Below are 18,120 nucleotides of genomic sequence, written 5' to 3' on the forward strand. Positions count from 1 at the left end.
GCTACAGTTCTGGTATCTTTCTCCACACATGGTGAAACTGTTCTGCTGCTTTTCCCGGTTGGCTGTTGCAGCCTCCTGCCTGCTGCTGCAGCCCAAGAAGCACAAGGCTATCATTTAAAAAAATATTCACATTTGGGGTTAGATATGAATAAAGAAGGCCAGCTGCTCCTTTTTATCCTTCATTAGTAGGAAGGAATCTTGAGGTTTATTCCTGTAAGGGAGAAAGCACTCTGAGGTCTACAGATAGAAAGATGGATTCAAAGATGGAGAAAAGATGCAGAATTTTGTGTCTGGCTCTAGAATCACTGATTTTATTAGCAGTGAGCAAATAACCAAACCTCCACACTGGGTCACAGGCATCATCCCTCTCCTAAATGCAAGAGGTGGAAGTCCACATGAGGAGTTACCACTATAACAACTGCAGTGCCCTTGCTGCTGGTGGGAACTGAGTGGAACACCTCCATTCCCAATCCAGATAAGGACAAGCACAGCTCCTTGTGCCCAGCCTGCCTGCAGGTCCCTGGAGCCTGCATGAAGCTGAGCAGTCCCCATTTGTATACCTACCTATCACACAGACCAGAGCCTTGCATGTGAGTACAGTGCTTTATTCCCTGAGCAGATGAATTTGCACACCCCTTGGCTACATACACAGAGCTCAGCATCAGCTCCAAGAGTGCACCATGCACTGCTTGCTCCTCTCTCATGATATTTAAAGGACACTAACAAAACTGGCTTTTACAGAAATAAATCTATTTCATCAACTCTGAATGGAAGCTGTGGCTGGAGCAAAAAGGCACAGTTTATGCCCCAAATCCTTCTCTGTGAGGCACACCCATCTGAAGAGCAGGAAAGAGCTGACAGCAGATTTGGAAAGCACAGAAATGGTTCTGCTGCCATTGCAGCTCTCCTACTGGCTACCAGAATGCAGCACAGGAAAAGAACTGGAGCAAGAGAACGCACAGCCATTGCCCTTGCTGGGAGCGTATGAAACTGCTGGGCTGCATGCCAGCTGCTTCACCTCTGACGGTGAAAGGAGATGAAGGTATATGCTAGATACTGGAGCTGGGGATCTTGCCTCTCCTTCATGAGTCCGTGTATTCTCATTAACCAGGCTCTCTTATCTTTAGTTGGAACACCTACACTGATGGCAGTGACAAAAGCACCCTGGGGACATGCTGCTCTGCCTTGTCAGGGGCAGGAAGGATGGCTTTTCAAGTGGCAGTGGAGGGAAGTGACAGTCAACAGTGTGTGGCTCTGGGCAGCCAGACCCAGGTGATCCCACAGAGATAGCTCAGTGCTTAGAATGATGAAGGCTATCAATTGTAGAATCATAATGGTTGGGAAAGACCACTAGGATCCCCTAGTCCAACCATCAATCCTTCACCATCATGTCAATTAACCCACATCCTCAGTATTGCAGGCTATATGCAAAGTCCAACTGGAATGTCTGTGGATTTGTGCTACACCCTACTTGCAATCTCCTCCAAGAAGTATGCACCTGTAGCAAAATCTACCCCGCCACTCTAAACCTAGCCATCACCAACAAATGTTTGCTCACGAAGGGAGATAAGGCAGACAAGGACCTGCAGACAGTTTGGAAAGACTTGCGGATTCCTTTTGGCCCTGAATTCGATACCTGTAGAAGTGGTCTCCTTCTTCCAAAGCATTTCCACACTGTCTCAGTCATAGACTCACGCCTGCACACCCACCAGTAGCTATTTATTTGGATTTCATCCCCAAAGGGTCCACAGACCCTCAGAAGTAAGTGAGGCACCCCAGTGTGAGGTGAGCTGGGCTCCCCAGTTTGTGAGATGCTTGGAAACTGGAAAGCTGAAATAAAAACAGAAAACACCCAAAGCTGGCTGAACCTCACTGAACCACAGAAAAGGCCGAATATAAATTTTGGACCAAAGTGTGGGCCAGGTTCTTCAGCATAACAGCTCTGCTGCTTCTCAATTTTATACAGCTGATTAGTAAAGAAAGGCACAGATGAGGGAAGGAAAACATTCGGCCCTTACCAAACGTGCCTGTTCTTGGAAGCACAACTAGAACTTGTTTCCATTCTCACTGCACATCACAAAACTCAGGGCCAGCCAGGTCTGGGAATTGCTAACGTTCCACCAGGCTTTTGTAGGCACTCCAGAATGAAATTAGGATTCTGGCTACCAAACCAAAATTCACAGTCAGTGGGGATGGGAGGCAGGCAAGGATCAACTCTGTTGGCAGAGAGGAGCAGGGCAGCAAAAACACAAACTGAAGCAAAAAGCAGTATAGCTGGAATGGGAACTTGCTGACCAAGAATGAAGATGAAATAACAGTAAGCCTGGCAGCAACAGGTTGATTGCTTCCAGATCCCTTCTTGCTTGGCTCACCCACTACCAAACATCTTCCCTTCCATGGGCTCAGGGGGTGATGCTACAGGCACCACAGTGACTGGTCACCCCAGCTCCTAGAGGTGAGGGGAGATAAACGAACATCCATTTATGTCTGACCTGCCTGGAAACTCAAGCTGCTCCTTACACAGCCTAAGCAAATATTTAGTTGAATTGCTCCAAAAGTCTCAGTCCTTTTATGTGCATCCCAAAAGAGTGTCATAAAACCATCTATGAGAAGGGCTCCATTAACCTCTGCTACCCAGCACAAGAACATATTTCAGCTCTGTCTGAAGTTTAATAAGCTCTTCGCCTCTGTGGCTGCCAGCCCTGCCTCTCCCTGACATCAGTACCTATGTACCACAACAGCATCCACTACCAAAAGTATCTACTGCAGCAGGGACATGGCAGTAGCACTCAGCCTTCCATGGAGGAAGAACTGTGCCTTCAGCCAAGAAGGCTGCTACAACATCAGCCACACAAATTTTGCACTGGGGTCATGAAGAGAAAGGCAAGGATGGCTGAAACTTTTGCCCAACTTCTCCTCTGCTTGCTTCAGTACAATGCTTTCGTCATCCATATGTATGTGCAGCCCAATGATTTCCTCTTAATGAAGTTTTACCAGCTGACCAAGGAATAGAAACACCACCACCTGATGTGACCCACGACTCGTGAGATGCTTGTGCAAGACCTCAAGCACATAGCTTGCAAAGCAAAGGGATGAAAATGATTTATAGAAGCAGCAAGGTAAAGGTTTATTGATGAGACATTCAGAGGAAGTTGGATGAATGGGCCTGAGATTCCTTTAGCAAATGAATAATGAATGCTGTTTGCAGCTGGCAACTGACATTTTTCATTTTCATTTGAGAATAGCAAGGCGCAGGGCAAATGACAGTTATTAAGGAAAAAAATCCATTAGGTAATGCTGAACAAGGAAAGCCTCAACAGAAATGTTTCTTACTTATGAAAGGGGAGCCACAAATTGTTGAAAGGGTAAACTCCTCATATCACATAACTCAGAGCACTGCACAACCCAAGCCATAAGAGGGGAAAAAAGCCCCCATTCAATGCAGTACACTCCCCAGCCTTCAGACCAAGCTTTTTCCATAAAAATCTTATATCCCAGGTCTTCTGCTGCTTCCCCAGGGACAGCTTTTTTCACCTGCTCCCCTACAACACCCAGGCCTGAGGAAGGTTGGACCGTCTACAGGAAGAAATGGCCATTATAAGAATAGTACACTCAGAGCTGGCTGTAACCCTGTCCAGAGCACGTGAAACCTGCTGTGTATTTAGGTGTGAGAGTCAAAGATCAGTCATTACTGGGCCAGTGAGAACCACAGCTCTTTCAGTCTTGTTCCTGGACAGCTTTTCAGAGAAAAGGCAGAAGGCACACATTCTACCCAAATCCCAGCTCCACTGTGCTCCACAGCACCACGTACCACATTTGACAAAAGGCAGTGTCAGATTTTTTTTTTTCTTTTTTTGACATGGAGAAAACAAAAATACACTTAATTTTAGCTATGTTCTTGGAAAAAGCTTAGTAGATTCAGATGAAATTTAAAAACTTCAGTATTATAAAAAAAAAGCCAGAGGCAAACATACTGTAGGAGTATTTTAGCCTAAATGAAAAAGTTTAGATTAAGTTAGAGGCAACTTGGAGGCAGCTTTTTATAGGAAGTGTCAGACAGTAGACACAGAGACTCTGGTATCGTGCTTTTGAACAGAGAACAACAACAACAACAAAATCACAGCACCTCAAAACAGCAAAACTCCTGCAGCACCACTAATTCTCAGCAGAAGTGGGTCATTATATGAAAGATGATGACCATGAAAATCAGCCTAAATTAAAAACTGCACTCGCATCAACGGTGCTCATGCCCATTTTCGTGCTTGTTTCCAGTTAACATTCCAGAATAGGATCATACTGTCACGCGTGACTCTAAATGTCAAGTAAACATTAGCAGATATTTACAGAAATTGTTTTTAGGAACTTGTGAAAAGGAGAATTTGCACCAGAAATCTATTTCCAGCAGTGATGCTCACCCACCCAGGCACCTGGAAAGACTCCATGAGTCCATCACATCCCCACCTTCAGCTTACCAATACAAATCACCTTCTGGCTGCATGAGTCAGGAACCCATCAACACTAATGTGCTAACTGCTGAGTAGAGCCAGGATCACTTCAGTTTCCAACATCCAAGGACTCAAGGCATCTGCTACAGGGAACAGAAGTGGCTGTTCTTCATCTCCTGGGGCATCTCTAACCTTTGGGTTGGATGAGAAAAGATGTCTGCGAGGAGACCTTGCTGGGCCACAGCAGGTTACTTTCTTCTTCCTTCTCATCTTAAACCCAGCTTCCTACGAAACACCCTCTCAGATTTGCTATCTGACTGCATATTTTGGTCATAACATTGCAGCACGCATAAGAGGCACGTGCAATTGCTGAAGCAACTTGTTTCTTTCTTAAAACTCTCAGGAAAACACACAGATGTAAATAGTGGTTCTCCAAGCTACAAAACTCCTGTGGATTGCAAGAAGCCGGGGCTTTAGCATTAAGGCATTAGTGCCAAGCAAAAGCAGTAAGAGATCTCCAACCCAAAGAAGGGGTCAAAAAGCCCTTTGGCTGGGCCTGCAGCTTTATGAATTAGCTTAAGCCAAACCCCACAGTCATTTCCTACAGCAGATGAAGCTGGTGCCTATAAACATGGATCTCACAACTGCTATAGAGTCCAATTCACTTAGGCTGTAGTGCATACTGGAATAAATAACCTTCCCCTGTAATAACTGTTTTGTAAATAACTACCAGCTGAGAGAGATGATGTGTGCGAGTGCAATTTGTCAAGAACATAACCTCAGCTAAACAGAAAAGAAAAATCACTGTTCTCTGTTATCTCCCTAGATGAACCTGGCCATTCCTCATTACCCCCTCAGCAAGGAAATAATTCCCATCAGACTCAACATTCATGGCTCTGGTTTTTTTTTTTTGGGGGGGGGGGGGGGGGGGGACACCCAGCACCCTCTGACAGATCCTCCTGGGCCAGGAGGCCCCTCCCCTCCTCCCTGGAGAGGCACAAGGTCAGGCTGGACAGGGCTCTGAGCACCGTGATGTAGCTGTGGGTATCCCTGTTCATTGCAGGGAGTTGGGCTAGATGGCCTTTGAAGGGTCCCTTCCAGCTCAAATGAAGTTATGAGCTGTCTGTCTCCAGGGATGGGAAGGGATCAACCAGATGTCCACATATAAACCTACCTCAGAGACTATTTATTCTACCCCAGGTAGAACTCACTTTTTCCTCTGGAAATACCCAAACCGTTCTACTGGGAGATTTTTGCAAGTCTAGGTAGGCCAGACTGGCATGCCAAATGGCCCAAGTTCAGGAACTGCTTGTAAGGAGCATGCTATGGTTCCTGGGTAATGGTTGAAGAGTTGGGATCCAGTTGGGATCAGGCTGTGCTTTTCCCTTCTACTTCTCTGAAAGTCATTAAAACAAACAGAACAGACCAAGGACTGGGTTAGTCCTGGTTCTTCTATTGTTCTTCTGTGAAGTACCCAGGTAACCCACTCCTGGGTTCCTAGTACTATGCAAGATAACCCAGACCCTTTAGGATCAGCACCAGAAGTCCAGGCAGCGTACAAGGGGACATCTGTGCCAGCATGAGGAACTTGCAGCCAGAATCAGTGTCTCCTCCCAGCACTAGCCAAATCTTCCCCAAGCCTCCAGCTATAGAATACTCCTACTACATTTTTAAGCATCTAACAAACCTGATGAAATACTCTGGCCAAAAAGCATCAGCTTCGCTCCATGTTCTTCATGTCCATACCCCCAAATACAGTGAAAAATGCATCCCTTAGAAGCCTGGTTGCTATCATAACCTGTTGGTTCCTTTTTGGGTAAGCTTCAAGACATTTTCTGAAGAAATCCATAACTACCAACAAATATTGTCCGTCAGATTCAATCTCAGGCAAAAGCCCAACAACATCAACAAATGGCAGTGATGTACCCAGAAGTTACAGCTCAATAGGATTTCTCCTCATCTTTGGAAACCTATTTTGGGATACAGCCTTTCCAAGAAACTCATCACATTTCCTGTAGCATTTATCCATTATCTCTCTATGCTTTCCCCAAAACTAGTGTAATGCAATGGAATGGGCAGCAATAACAGCATAGTAGCACAACTCTAGGCTGCAACAAGTGAAGATGTGCTCAAATGCAACAGCTGTGGTTACAGAAACAAAGGAAAGCCACTGCTTACCTGCAGAAGGCCTCAGGTATGCAGGAACCTCCAAAATACTCTTGCCTCCACTACCAACGCTTAAATGGGGTCTGGGAAGGGTGCAGTCATTCAGGGCCATTGCATACACCTGAGCTTCCCTGGGTTGGCCCTGCCTTCCACCAGGTGCTCAATCGTTGGTTCGGGCTCTGACTTAGCATTTCTGCTGCAACCAGTTATCTCTTGGCCTAAGAGAGAACACAACCTCAAGGCATGCAGTGGTATTGATATCATAGCAAAACCTCAGAACCTCTTATTTTTGGGCAGTTTCCGATACAATGAACTCTCATGAGCACTCATCATTCGGTTTTCAATTTCCCTGTCTCCTATACAATATTTTGTCTTCAAATTCTAAGCTTTCCCAGAGAGCTTCTCCTCAGCTACTCTGAAGAGAATAGACACAACAAAGCAGGCATGTCTGCTGAATGAATCTTTTTTGCATCGCACCCTGCTTTGATACTTCGAGCATTTCTGAGGGCTGTTTGTAGCTCCTTGAACCTCCTTGTAATCCTACATCTACTGGATGAAGCAGAAGAGTTTTCTGTAGATTGTGAAAGAAAGAAGAAATAAGAATACTTTGTATTTCCATGCGATGCCAGGACACGAGTTCACTTCCATACCTGCAGTCAGGTATACTTTGTCTCATGTCAGTGCAGTGCCTGTCCCAATCTGTATGCAGCAGAAACTCCCCTCTTGCAAGAAGTATGTGGTATTCTGTAACTCTTGTAGGCCTGCAGATGAGACCCTGGCATCTGGGTTGGTGCCCAAGAGGGCTGTGAAGGCTGGGGAAATATCCAGTGCCATGTTGCTCTTCTCTCACATTGGGGATTTCCCCTGGAAGGTCACCATTTACAGAGATGCCCTCAGTTTTCTCAGAAACAGTGTGGCCAGCCACGCATTTCCTGCTCTGTTAGTCTCTTGAGCACACACAGGTGCTGGGGAACCCATGCCACAGTTTGCTATGCACTTGTCCCAGCACGAAAGCCATTTTCACCTCCACAGATCCACTGTGAAAACCAAAATGAATGCAGTACAGCAAATCCCAGATATTATCTATTAATGGCAAGGCACAAGCATCCTTTGATTAACATAATTTGCACAGTGAAGTTTTTGCTGGCCTTTCTCCCAATGAGGACAAGAAACAAGGCCCAAGAGCTGGCTGGTAGCTCAAAGAGACAGCTCAGGGACCTGCCCACAGAAGCAAGCATTACAAACATTGCCCAAACCTCTTTCTTTCACACGAGCAATGTCTTTAGGCATTGAAAGGCTCAGTGATCAGACACCACCCTCAGCACTCTGCACTCTGAGCATTGCTGGGATCTCTCTTGGAGCCCACAGGCTCAGTCTCCGGCTGGAATTTCTCCTCCATCCATGAATTGCTCCATTTTGGGTTGCCCCATTGTCTCCCACTGTCTAGTTTGGGTTAACAACTGCAGAACCTGAACAAGCATCTGCAATGCCCGTACATTACACACACGCAGCAGTCCCTCTCTTGCTACAGCAGACTGGGCTCCTGCATGGACCTTCCTCTCAAGTGGACCGCTGCCAAATGCAGGCAAATTGGATATACTATCAAGAACACCACTTTTTGCCACCAAGGCCAAGGAAAAGGGGATTTTTCATAGAATCAGCCACAAATGTACCCCTCCTAAAAGGAAATTAAAAGAGGGTTGGTCTGAACACAAACTTAATATCCGGCCCTGGGCACCACAAAGCCTTGCTGCAGCCTCAGCCTTAACTTAAAAGCAGCATCACCCAGCTCAGTATGCACAGCTCCAGGTGCCCCTGCTTCCTGAGCGGAGTTTAGGCCTTTCAGTAGGTTTTACGAGGCTCTGTCCTGACTAGCTATATATTTACAACAAGCCTCCCCATATTTCCACTCCCTACCAGAGCCACACTTAACCCAGCCGCTGCACTCATGTTTGATGTTGCAGCCAATCCTCCCATTGCTCTCTATCCTGCAAAAGTCCTTCTAATAGTTTGAAGTGGTATGAGCTGGATGAAAATACTCTTCTCCCCAGCATAGGACATTGTATGACTTAAAGAAACCAGCTTCCCTCTCTTCCAGTAGCAGCTTTCTGACTCCTGCTGAAGGGCTGAAATGCAATATTTAACTGCCATAAATCCCACAGCTTCACGGAGTGTTTCTGGCCTCCTCCTTCTCCACAATCTGCCTAAATGTCTAGCAATTGGTCCACCGGCTATTTATCTTGGAAGTCCTCACTGGCATCTGGAGACGTGGGGAGCACAAAATGTCTGCAGGTCTTTTGCCAATGTAGGTGGGTCTCCTCTTCCTCTTGCCTTCTAGCATTTGGCTGTGTCCTGTCTAGCTCAGACTGATATCTGGCTCCAATCTGCTTACAAAAGTTCAGAGCAAATCTTGATAAGCCAGGTTATGTCTATAACTGAGTGCTTCTCAGCTCTCAGGTATGGGTCCTTGCCACAGCTGTGCTCCTGACTCCACTCCAGGATGAGGTCTGGGCATGCACCATCAGAGGAGAGGCTGGAACAGAACCACTCAGTGCTCTACGAGGGCTTGCAGCCTTCTGACCCAGACATCGGCACGCGGGCTGGGCTGCAGCCCACACCTGCTCAGTGCTCAGCCTCATGCTCTCCTTGTGGATCAGTGCTTCCAGGCCAGGCTCCATCCAGCTGGAGAATAGACATGTGATAACCTCCTACAGAGTCCTTTTGCCATTGGCATTGCTAGGGCTGGAAATCCCTGATATTTCCCTGTGTTACAGAACACACATGCTGGAAATGGACGATCCTATGGGTGACCAACCCCTACATGACAGCCCAGCGGCACTGGGCCAGTAGCCAATACCAGCACACCAGTATCTTGGTGATCCTTCAGTTTGCAGTTTGAGATAGTTTCCCATTCCTTCAGAAGTCCTTGCTGTGGCTGAGGCTGAACAGCACTTTCCTCTTTCTTCTGTCCCATTAAAACCTCCAGCCTTCCCCAAGTTCCACATCACCTCGAAAACTGGAGTCCTGCCGCCGGGCCCACGGGTCTCCCTGCACACTGTCCCTGCAGAACGTCATTCTCACATTGTCTTCAACCACTGCTGGGAAATCTCCCAACATTGCCCTTCACTCGCTGAAGTTTACAGCTTTGTTTTGTTTTTATTCTTGTTTGGATTCCTTTCACTTCCTATTGCTTCCGACTAGCTCGGCTTTCAGTACGCACCTTCGTTACCTGATCCTTCTTGCACCAGAATAATATGCAGCTCCCTGTTTCCCCCTTAGGAAACCAAGCCCTACCCTGATACCAGCATTAGCAGTCTCAGCTGAAGCAGTCAGCAGCATCTGAGGGCCTGTGGAGGCTGCTTCTGTGCAGGGAGAAACCGGTGAGACCTGAGGTACTTCTTCAGTGCAGTGGTGTTTGCACGCAAAGCCCTGTCTGTCTCCTTAAATGCAAGAGGAATGAAAAGGAGTCATTTCTAGGCTTGATATTACAAGTGCCTGTTATTTTCCCCAGATAGAAGCCTGCCCAAAGTGTTCTGTCTTCTCAGTTTCCTCATTTTCCATTGAATAACCAGCCTTGTCTTGCTTCGACTCCTCAAATTTGGTTTTGGTTGTGATCCCTCTGCCCTATATGCACGCACATATCTCACCACCAGAACTGTGTAGAGGGTTTGCATGAGCTTTCTCATTACACTGCTGTACCTCCTCATCTCAAGGCCCCCACAGCCCTCTGTGGCTCTGCTTGGCGTGGTGGCTCTCATTGCTGAGTCCCTCCCTCCTGCAGCAACATCCCTGCTCACAGACTTTTACCAAACAAAGGCAGATGCTATCTTCAAGGTAGCGTGACATTTTCACACCACCTCAGCGTACAGCACGCCTATCATTGACTGAAAAAGCTTGCCCTTCCAACTCTGGTACCTGCTAAAGCACTTGCCTCACACCTAATGAATACAGATCTTGCTAATAAGGAACATACCTAGAAACAGTACTGATTCCACCAAGCAGATAAACATTGACAGGGTAAAACCTTAATTCACATTTTCCCCCCAAAAGTAATTATCAGATTCAACAGGCATTTAAACCACTGAGCTAAATCTTTAGCAAACAAAGCTAGACCACAGTTTATGACATATCAGCTTGTCATAGTCAGACCCTGCAGGGACCCAAGTGCAGCAGCTACTGACTGCTGAATCACAGCTATCCCCAATGGAGAGATGAAGAATTTGACGCTGGTGGGTTTGTGTTCTCTATAAAATCAGTCCCAGGCCACCTTCTGCACAGAGCTGTCTGCCACCACACACCACTCCTCTGAATTTTCCCAGCTCCCCCTTCCCTGCCTCCTTTCTTCTGTCTCTGATCCCTTCTCCCTCCATCTCTCTTCAACAGAAAAGTGCCCCTAAAACACTACGCTGACCAGAAGTTCTCTTTCACACTGTGCCTGTAGCAGTGACAGTCAAAATGCAAAGGCTGTGTGTGAGCACAAACAAAAGCACAGCCCAGCAGAGTCAGTGTGTGTAATAATGCTGATCTGCCTGAACTCAAGCAGAAAATAAAGAGGAGGTTGTCCATTTCATATATTTTAGCTTTCCTCTTTTACTTAAGAGCTTTTACTTGAGAAGCTGGGGTAGCAGACAGACACAGAACAGCTGTGAATTTGTCAACTGTAAATAAACTGTAAATTACATTTTATTCATATGAACTCTTCCTATCCACCCCTCTGTAAATGATTCTCAAATCACAGCATCCTCTATGAGCTGTGTCACAGCTCAGTCTTCTCCTCATCCAGAGCTGCTTCTTTTCCTTTTGGAGGCATATCACTATGCCTCCAAAATATGTAAGACCTTTACTTTCCAAACGGATTAATAGTTACATCAGAATTTCTTTTCTTTTTTTTTCCCTTTTTTTTTTTTTTTTTTGTTCCCCCTCCAGGGGCATAGGAGAAATGCTTTAGAAACACACTGCTCTTGTGGCAGGGATTTCTCAGCTTTTTCTGAAAAGCTGTGACCAACCCATCGCTTGTTGAGCTGCCCAAGCTGAGCCCATTCATGTAGGTTGGCAGGCTGAGCTTCTGCTCTGTGCTGAGGCACCCAGACACATGAGAACACACCGACTGCTACAACTGCTTGCACCAGACAAGGGTCTGGCCCAGGAAAGCCAAGCTCACCCCCTCCAAAATCAAACCGAGGGACCTCTTCCTGCTGAGTTTTCGCAGTAACTCCACCAATCCTTCCCCAGCCGCGGGAAAGTCCTGCTGCTAGAGCTGGGCCTGAGGAAGACTGCACTGATGCCACTGCGTGGTGGCAGCCTGGCCTTGCACGAGCTGTTCCTGCATCCTGAACCTCAGTTCTTCCATCTGAAAAATGGGATGAGAAGTCACTTGCTGCCCAAAGCGCACCATGCTTCTTACCTGAGAATTATACAGCTGCTGAAAGACTCTGAACAGATTCAGCTGGGCTGAAGGGCTGTGGCTGGAGATGTCCTCCAGTGCAGAGCTTGGCTGCGAGCCTCCCAGACACCACCTCTCTCTTACAAGGGAAACTCATCACGATTCTGAATACAGGGCTTGGAAGGGGGATAAATCTTCAAGATCTGAAGGACTGAAGACTGCTCATCAGCTCCCCTTAAACCTGCTCCGGGTTTTGACTTGGGAGGTTAGAAACCACAGCCGGGGAACTCTCTTTTGATTCACAACTTGTTTGGAGCAATCACCCAGAAAGCAGCCAGTGAATCACTGCAGCCGGTTAGTCATGCAACCGCACCAAGAGCGCACTCAAAGGGAGCACAAAATAAACAGCCTGCAGCCCCAGATAACACACAAGCCGCTCGTTTGCGCTATCTGGCATCAGCATATATTGTTAATAACACATCAAACCCTTAGGAAAAGACGCACGCAGTAAGCATCTCCAAATCTCTCTCCCCATCGGTATTTTTCCCGTCTTGTTTCAAAACAATTCAGACAAGGACGAGTCGAAGTCTTTTTTTCTCTCTCTCCGCACCCGTCCCGTCTCCGGTAAGGTTACAACCGTGCGCAGCAGCAGCGCGGGGCCAAAGCGGAGCTAAACCCGCTCGGCAGCGGACAAATGGAAAACAAACAGCGCTCCCGTGAAAACAGACCTTCCCCGGGGGAGCTCCTCTCCGCTGGCGCACGAGCGGTATAAACAACCCGGGCCGGGATCTTTACCGAGGTCTCCACAGCCAGCTCTCCGACCGAGCCACGCGAAGAGCGCGGCAGCTCCGCGAAAAGCGGTGACCGAGCCCTTCCGAGGGCGATAGACGAGCGGGGCCCTACCTTGGCGTGCCGCTGGCCGAGGGGGTCCCGCAGCTCCCGCGGAGGAGACCCCGCACCGCCGAGCGCCTCGGCCTGACTCCCGGCGGGAGCTCCCTCCTCTCCCTGAGCGGCGGATTTGTTGATCCTATTGCGGGAAGGACAGCGCCGGCGCGGCCGCTCGCCCTTCTCCTCCCCGGGGTTCCGTCCTCCTTCCTCCGTCCCCGCTCCGCTGGCGCCGCGCCGCGCGTCCCGACGGCATCCCTTTATAGCGGGGGGCCAGGGCAGCACCTCCCCACCCCTCCCGGCCCCCGGGGTGCGGGCAGCTCCCCCTCTCCCCGCCCGCCTCCCTTCGGCCGCGGGGCAGAAGCCGGGACGGGGGCGGCGGCGCACCCCGAATCCCGCGGTACCGTACGCCCTGCGCGCACCGGAGCGGGCGGTGGTCCGACGGAACCAGGCTCGGGGCGGGGGCGCGGCATCGCCCCGCTTGGGGCCGGCGAAAGGAGCACAGGGAGAGCGGTGCCACCGCGGTAGCGGAGGCGGGCACCGGGCACGACGTGTCCCGGAGGCGGGGGGCCTGCCGTGTGCACCGGGGGGAGGAGGGGAGGAGAAAAACATTAGAAGTGTCAATTAAAATAATAGCAACAGTAATAAAGTGCGCAGCGGACAAATAATTCCTACGGCGCTCGCTTTCTGCTAACAACAACGCGTTCCAGACTGCGCTTTTTGCCGCTCTCTAAAGACAAGAAATGCTCGTTATGTGCTTAACCCCGCACTTACAGATTTCCTCAGCACGAAGAAGGCCGTTTCCTCTCTCTGCCTCCCGCGGGTACACGTCCCCATCATATTCCCATCATATTCCACCGCCCGAAGCTTTTTTTCCAGCCCGTACTTCCGCGCGCGTTGCCGTGTACGGGTATAGACGCACATAAGTTCAGGACGCACAACTTAACTCCGGTTCCGCACTGTAGAAATAGCAGCTCAATCACCGCGGCGCATCAATCATCTGAGAACCGCGATATGTGTCCCGCTCCGGGGCTTTATTGAAGATTTCTCTTTAATTGCCAGTGCCGGTCCGCAGGCCGACCCGCAGCCCCCCGTTAGGGCGGTGCCAGCTGGAGCCGAGCGCGGCCGTCCGCAGCGGGGGGAGCCCCGCGGAGCACCCCGAGAACCGCCGCTCGCTTCCTGCACCGATGCGCGGCCGGTGCCCTCCCTGCCTATATTTATCCGTACAATGCAATGGAAGGGATTCGATCTGGAAATAGACGCCGGGAGCTATAAAGGGCAGGCGGGGGCTTTTTATAGCTCGGAACGTGTTTACTAAGGAATTAAAATTAAAGCAGAAATCCCCCGGCTGGTTTGAGAGGCTTGAACGAGCATTGGCCCCAGTACAACGAGCGCTGGGAGGAGCAGGCTGAGAGCACCGCCGGGGAGAGGCTCCGTTTTCCACGGCCTCGTGTTTTTCTCGCTGTGTTATTATATATATGCGTACATATATATATTTATTTTATTTTATTTTGAGTGGAGTTATTTTAATAGAGAACCGAGCCCCAGTGGGCGGCTCGGAGAGCCGGACAAGCGCCGGAGCAGCCGCGGGGCCTCGGCCTATCCCGGCCATCCCGAGCGAACCGCCGCCGCTCCGACGTCCTCTGCTATCAGCGGGAGAAGAGCGGCCGCCTCCGCCTCCGCCTCCGCCCCGAGGGTCCCGGCGCGGTGCGCGCCCGGCGGAGCTCAGCCCGCTGCCGCCATCGCTGCTTTCGCTCCGAGGAAGCCGAACGTGGCTACTATTAACGAGACGCCCTCCTAAATCGTTAGCCCTCGTTATTAGTGTTGCTGTTAATTATCCTCGAGGAGCCATGTGGCTCCTATTACAGCCCCACCGATCCCGATCGCACCGCACTGCGCTCGTGGCCGCGCCGGGCCATCAGCTCCCGACCCGGGGCTCCATCCGAAATCCCCTTAGAGAAGTATCGGGGTCGCCCGCTAGTGTGACGGCGGGGGCAGATTCGGGTGGCTCTGCCCTGGGCTGCAAAACGCCCTCGCGAGCTGAGCTGGCGCTCGGGGCTTTTTCAGCCTACGGAAACAAGAGAGCCGGTTAGTGGTGGGGCGGCACCGGCCTTCCCCCGCGCCCCTCTTTGCCCCTCCGCGAATGTGGAATGGCCACCCGCCGGTCTCGGCCCATTCCCACAGGAAGACGTGCAGCCCCAAAATGGGGTGACTGGAGCGGCCCCGGCTGGCACTGGGGAGCGGGTCTTGGCGCAGAGTAAATAACGGGGGAGCAGCTGAGAGGGGAGCTATGCCCGGGGCCATGGGGCGAGGGGTGCGGGGATCCCTTCAGCTTTACTCAGGGTGAATGGGGCCGGGGAGGTCCGTCTGCGGGCTCGTACACCTGCACAGAGGGAAAGGAAGGTGCGTGGGGGAGAAAGAGAAAGCAAAGAGGGTACAGACGCCGCCGTTGATGTGGCGGCGGGAGACGGGAAAGCGGGAGCTGGAATCTCTGAGTTCCTCTCAATACTACCGTTCCCCACCTCTCCCCGCTGCCCTCCCTGTGCTTCCAGCGCACCCGGCAGGGTCTATCCGTGTCACCGTCCCTGTGCCTGCCCGGCAGGGTCACGGCGGGCGCACCTGGACGGGGGCACTGCAGCCCCGCTCTGCCCGCAGAGCACCGAGAGACCAGGGGAGAAGTTCATTTCACCTTCCCTTCTGAAAAAATAGAGGGTGGCGGATTTGATTTCTTTTTATTCCTATTTTTTTTCTTTCCTATTTTTCCGCTCCCCGACCTCCCGGGCACAGCTCGTCCTCTCCGGAGAGCCCTCGGGACACGCGCGAGGAGCAGCCCCAGGGCTCCGGCCAGCTCACGGCTCGTCGGGCAGCAGCGTGGGGGGAGAGGGACGGGGCGGCGGCGTGGGCAGAGCGCGGAGACATTCGCCCCACATTCTGTCCCAGCGCAGCCATCCCGCGGTGGCATTCGGCAAGGAGCGGCTCTCCGCACTGCTTTTCTCTTCCATTTACCAGAATTTCCTCGAGCCTCTGCCTCTTCCCGCCCCGGCGCTCGCCGCAAAACCATGGCAAAACGAGGCGAGGGGTAGCCGCGGCCGCCCCCGGAGCCCCCCCGGCCCCGGGAGCCCTTCTTCGGCCCGGCCCCATCGCGCGGCCCGCACTCACCGTAACAGGAGACCTGCAAGGCTCCGTTGTGGCTGCCGCTCTCCTGCAGCTTGAGATTGCTCTCCGGTGGGGTCTTGCAGGGGCCGCGCTGCATATAGAGGTGCGGCGGCTGCTGCTGGGGCTGCGGGTATTTGCTAAAGGCGGGCGGGGGCGCGGCGGGGCCCGGCGCCTGCCCGCTGCCGTCCAGGGACGGGCATTCCTGCGGGCTGTAGCGGCTCCGGCACTTCGCGCCGCTGTCACCGAAGCTCTGTCCTTTGGCGGCCAGGAAAGCGGGGCCGAACTTGTCACTCGCTTGAAATGCCCTAAAAGGCGAGGAGCCGTCTGCGCCCTGGGAGGCTGCGTTGTAGTAGGAATCCATGGCAGCCGGATCACAATAAGAAACACAAGTATCAGCATTCATTCCTAAAATTAAAAGGCCCGAGTGTCCTTAATGCGCTTGGAGGGGCACCAGGAGCCTCTCTTTCTCCCCCTCCCGCATACGCGCACACCCACAGCGGGGCCGGGAGCTGTAAGAGGGCTCAGCCGCTGCCGCCCGGCCCCGATCCGATCTCAGAGGGGCTCTGCCTCCCTCTATCCCTCCCTCTCTCCCACACTCTCTCTCCCTCCGAACTCTCCGCCGCCCAAAGAGGCTCTTCTCGTCGCTTTCCCCCCCACGCACAGGAAAAAAAAAAAAAAAAAGAAAGAAAAAAAAAAAAAGAAAAAAAAAAAGAGAGACCTCTCCCCCAATTAATATGGAGATGATGACAGTGGAGGGGAGGGGGCCCGGGTAGGGGTGTGCGTGGATGCGGATGGGGGTGTGGAGGCAGAGGGGGGTGGGGGTCGTATCTTTCTCATTAGAAAAAATAAAGCTATTTATGTTTAAAAAATAGAAAACGAAGCAGACGAGCACATGGCATTAACGCGGTTCGGGACAGGCGCGGGGATGCGCGGGGCTTCGCGCTGCTGCCACGCTGCATTTGTTCCTACCCTGGGCCGAGCGGCGCAGCTGAGGAACCCCCAACCCTAACCCACGCCCCCCCCACCCCCTTGGGCTCCTTACAGCAGGTCCCCGCGGGCCTCTGGGCCTCCTCCAGCCCCGTTAACCCCTTCCCTGCTCTCCTGGAGCCTTTCCGTCTCCTGGCAGCGGGTACCCGGCCGTGGTTTTTTTACCTCCGGACATCCGCGCTCTCTCCAGGTGTAACTAACTGGGGGGGGGGGGGAAGCGGGGGGCAGGGAGGGGCTGCAACGGGGCCTCCGAGAGCACAGAATAGGCTTTGGGATGGTCAGACGTGAACTTGCAAAGGAGCGGAATCTGGAAGGGGCCTTACTGCTCCGAGAGGTCAATGGCGGCCCAAAAGGGGCTTACAAATAAATCAGTGCGCACCTTCCGCCCACCCCCCCCCAGCAGCCAAAGCGATGCCCCCTCCCCCGGGTACCTCCCGCTGCCCCTCGCACGTCCCCTCGCCCTCGCCCTGCCTTCCTCCCGGCCCCACATCTGGTTCCTATTGCCCACTTACCTTGAAGTTCTCGGTAATAAAGATATTACGCAAACTGCATCCACAGTTCTTCAGTCAAAAAAAAAAAAAAAAAAAAAAAAAAAAAGGAAAAAAGAAAAAAGAAAAAGAAAGAAAAAAAGACAGGAAAAAAGGAAAGGAAGGAGAAGAAGCCCCTTAACTCCTTTGGGATAGGGGGCTCCGGCGGTTCCCTGTCCCCAGCAGTCCCCCCCGAGCCCAGCCCGCGTGTCCCCCCGCTGCCCCCCACTCATTTCCCAGCGCGGAGAGGGGCAGCCCCTCGGCTTTCATCTCTTTGTATGTATTTGGGGGAGCGGGGGGCGGCTCGGGGGGCCGGCGGGCTGAGGCAACCGCCTCCCCCGGGGTGTTTGTGGGGAGGCAGCAGCCGAGGGGACGGAGCGAGCCGGGGGGTCACCGCTCGACGCTGCCCTTGAGAGAACGGGGCTCCCCCCGCGCCACCCGCGCTTGGTCCCGAATCATTCCTCTCTCTCAGAGCCGTGCGTCCGCCCCGGGCTCCCTCAGGTTTCTGTTCCAAGACAGCTTCCAGAGGATTTTCCCTCCTTATTCTCTTTATTACCTGCTTAATTCTTTC

At 51.7% G+C, this 18,120-nt stretch overlaps 1 protein-coding gene across 1 annotated transcript in view; it reads right to left on the minus strand.

Annotated features, from left to right (window-relative positions):
- ALX4 (ALX homeobox 4) overlaps positions 1 to 16,632 on the minus strand; it is a 28,096-nt gene extending 11,464 nt beyond the window's left edge. Inside the window, exon 1 of the mRNA XM_052693768.1 lies at positions 16,039 to 16,632. Within this exon, the coding sequence (XP_052549728.1) occupies positions 16,039 to 16,438 (400 nt within the window). The 5' untranslated portion in view covers positions 16,439 to 16,632. The remainder of the gene's footprint in view (positions 1 to 16,038) is intronic.
- Between the last annotated feature and the right edge of the window lie 1,488 nt (positions 16,633 to 18,120).

The sequence above is a fragment of the Tympanuchus pallidicinctus genome, unplaced genomic scaffold (assembly GCF_026119805.1).
Source record: "Tympanuchus pallidicinctus isolate F22 unplaced genomic scaffold, pur_lepc_1.0 scaffold3, whole genome shotgun sequence".
Lineage (NCBI taxonomy): Eukaryota > Metazoa > Chordata > Aves > Galliformes > Phasianidae > Tympanuchus > Tympanuchus pallidicinctus.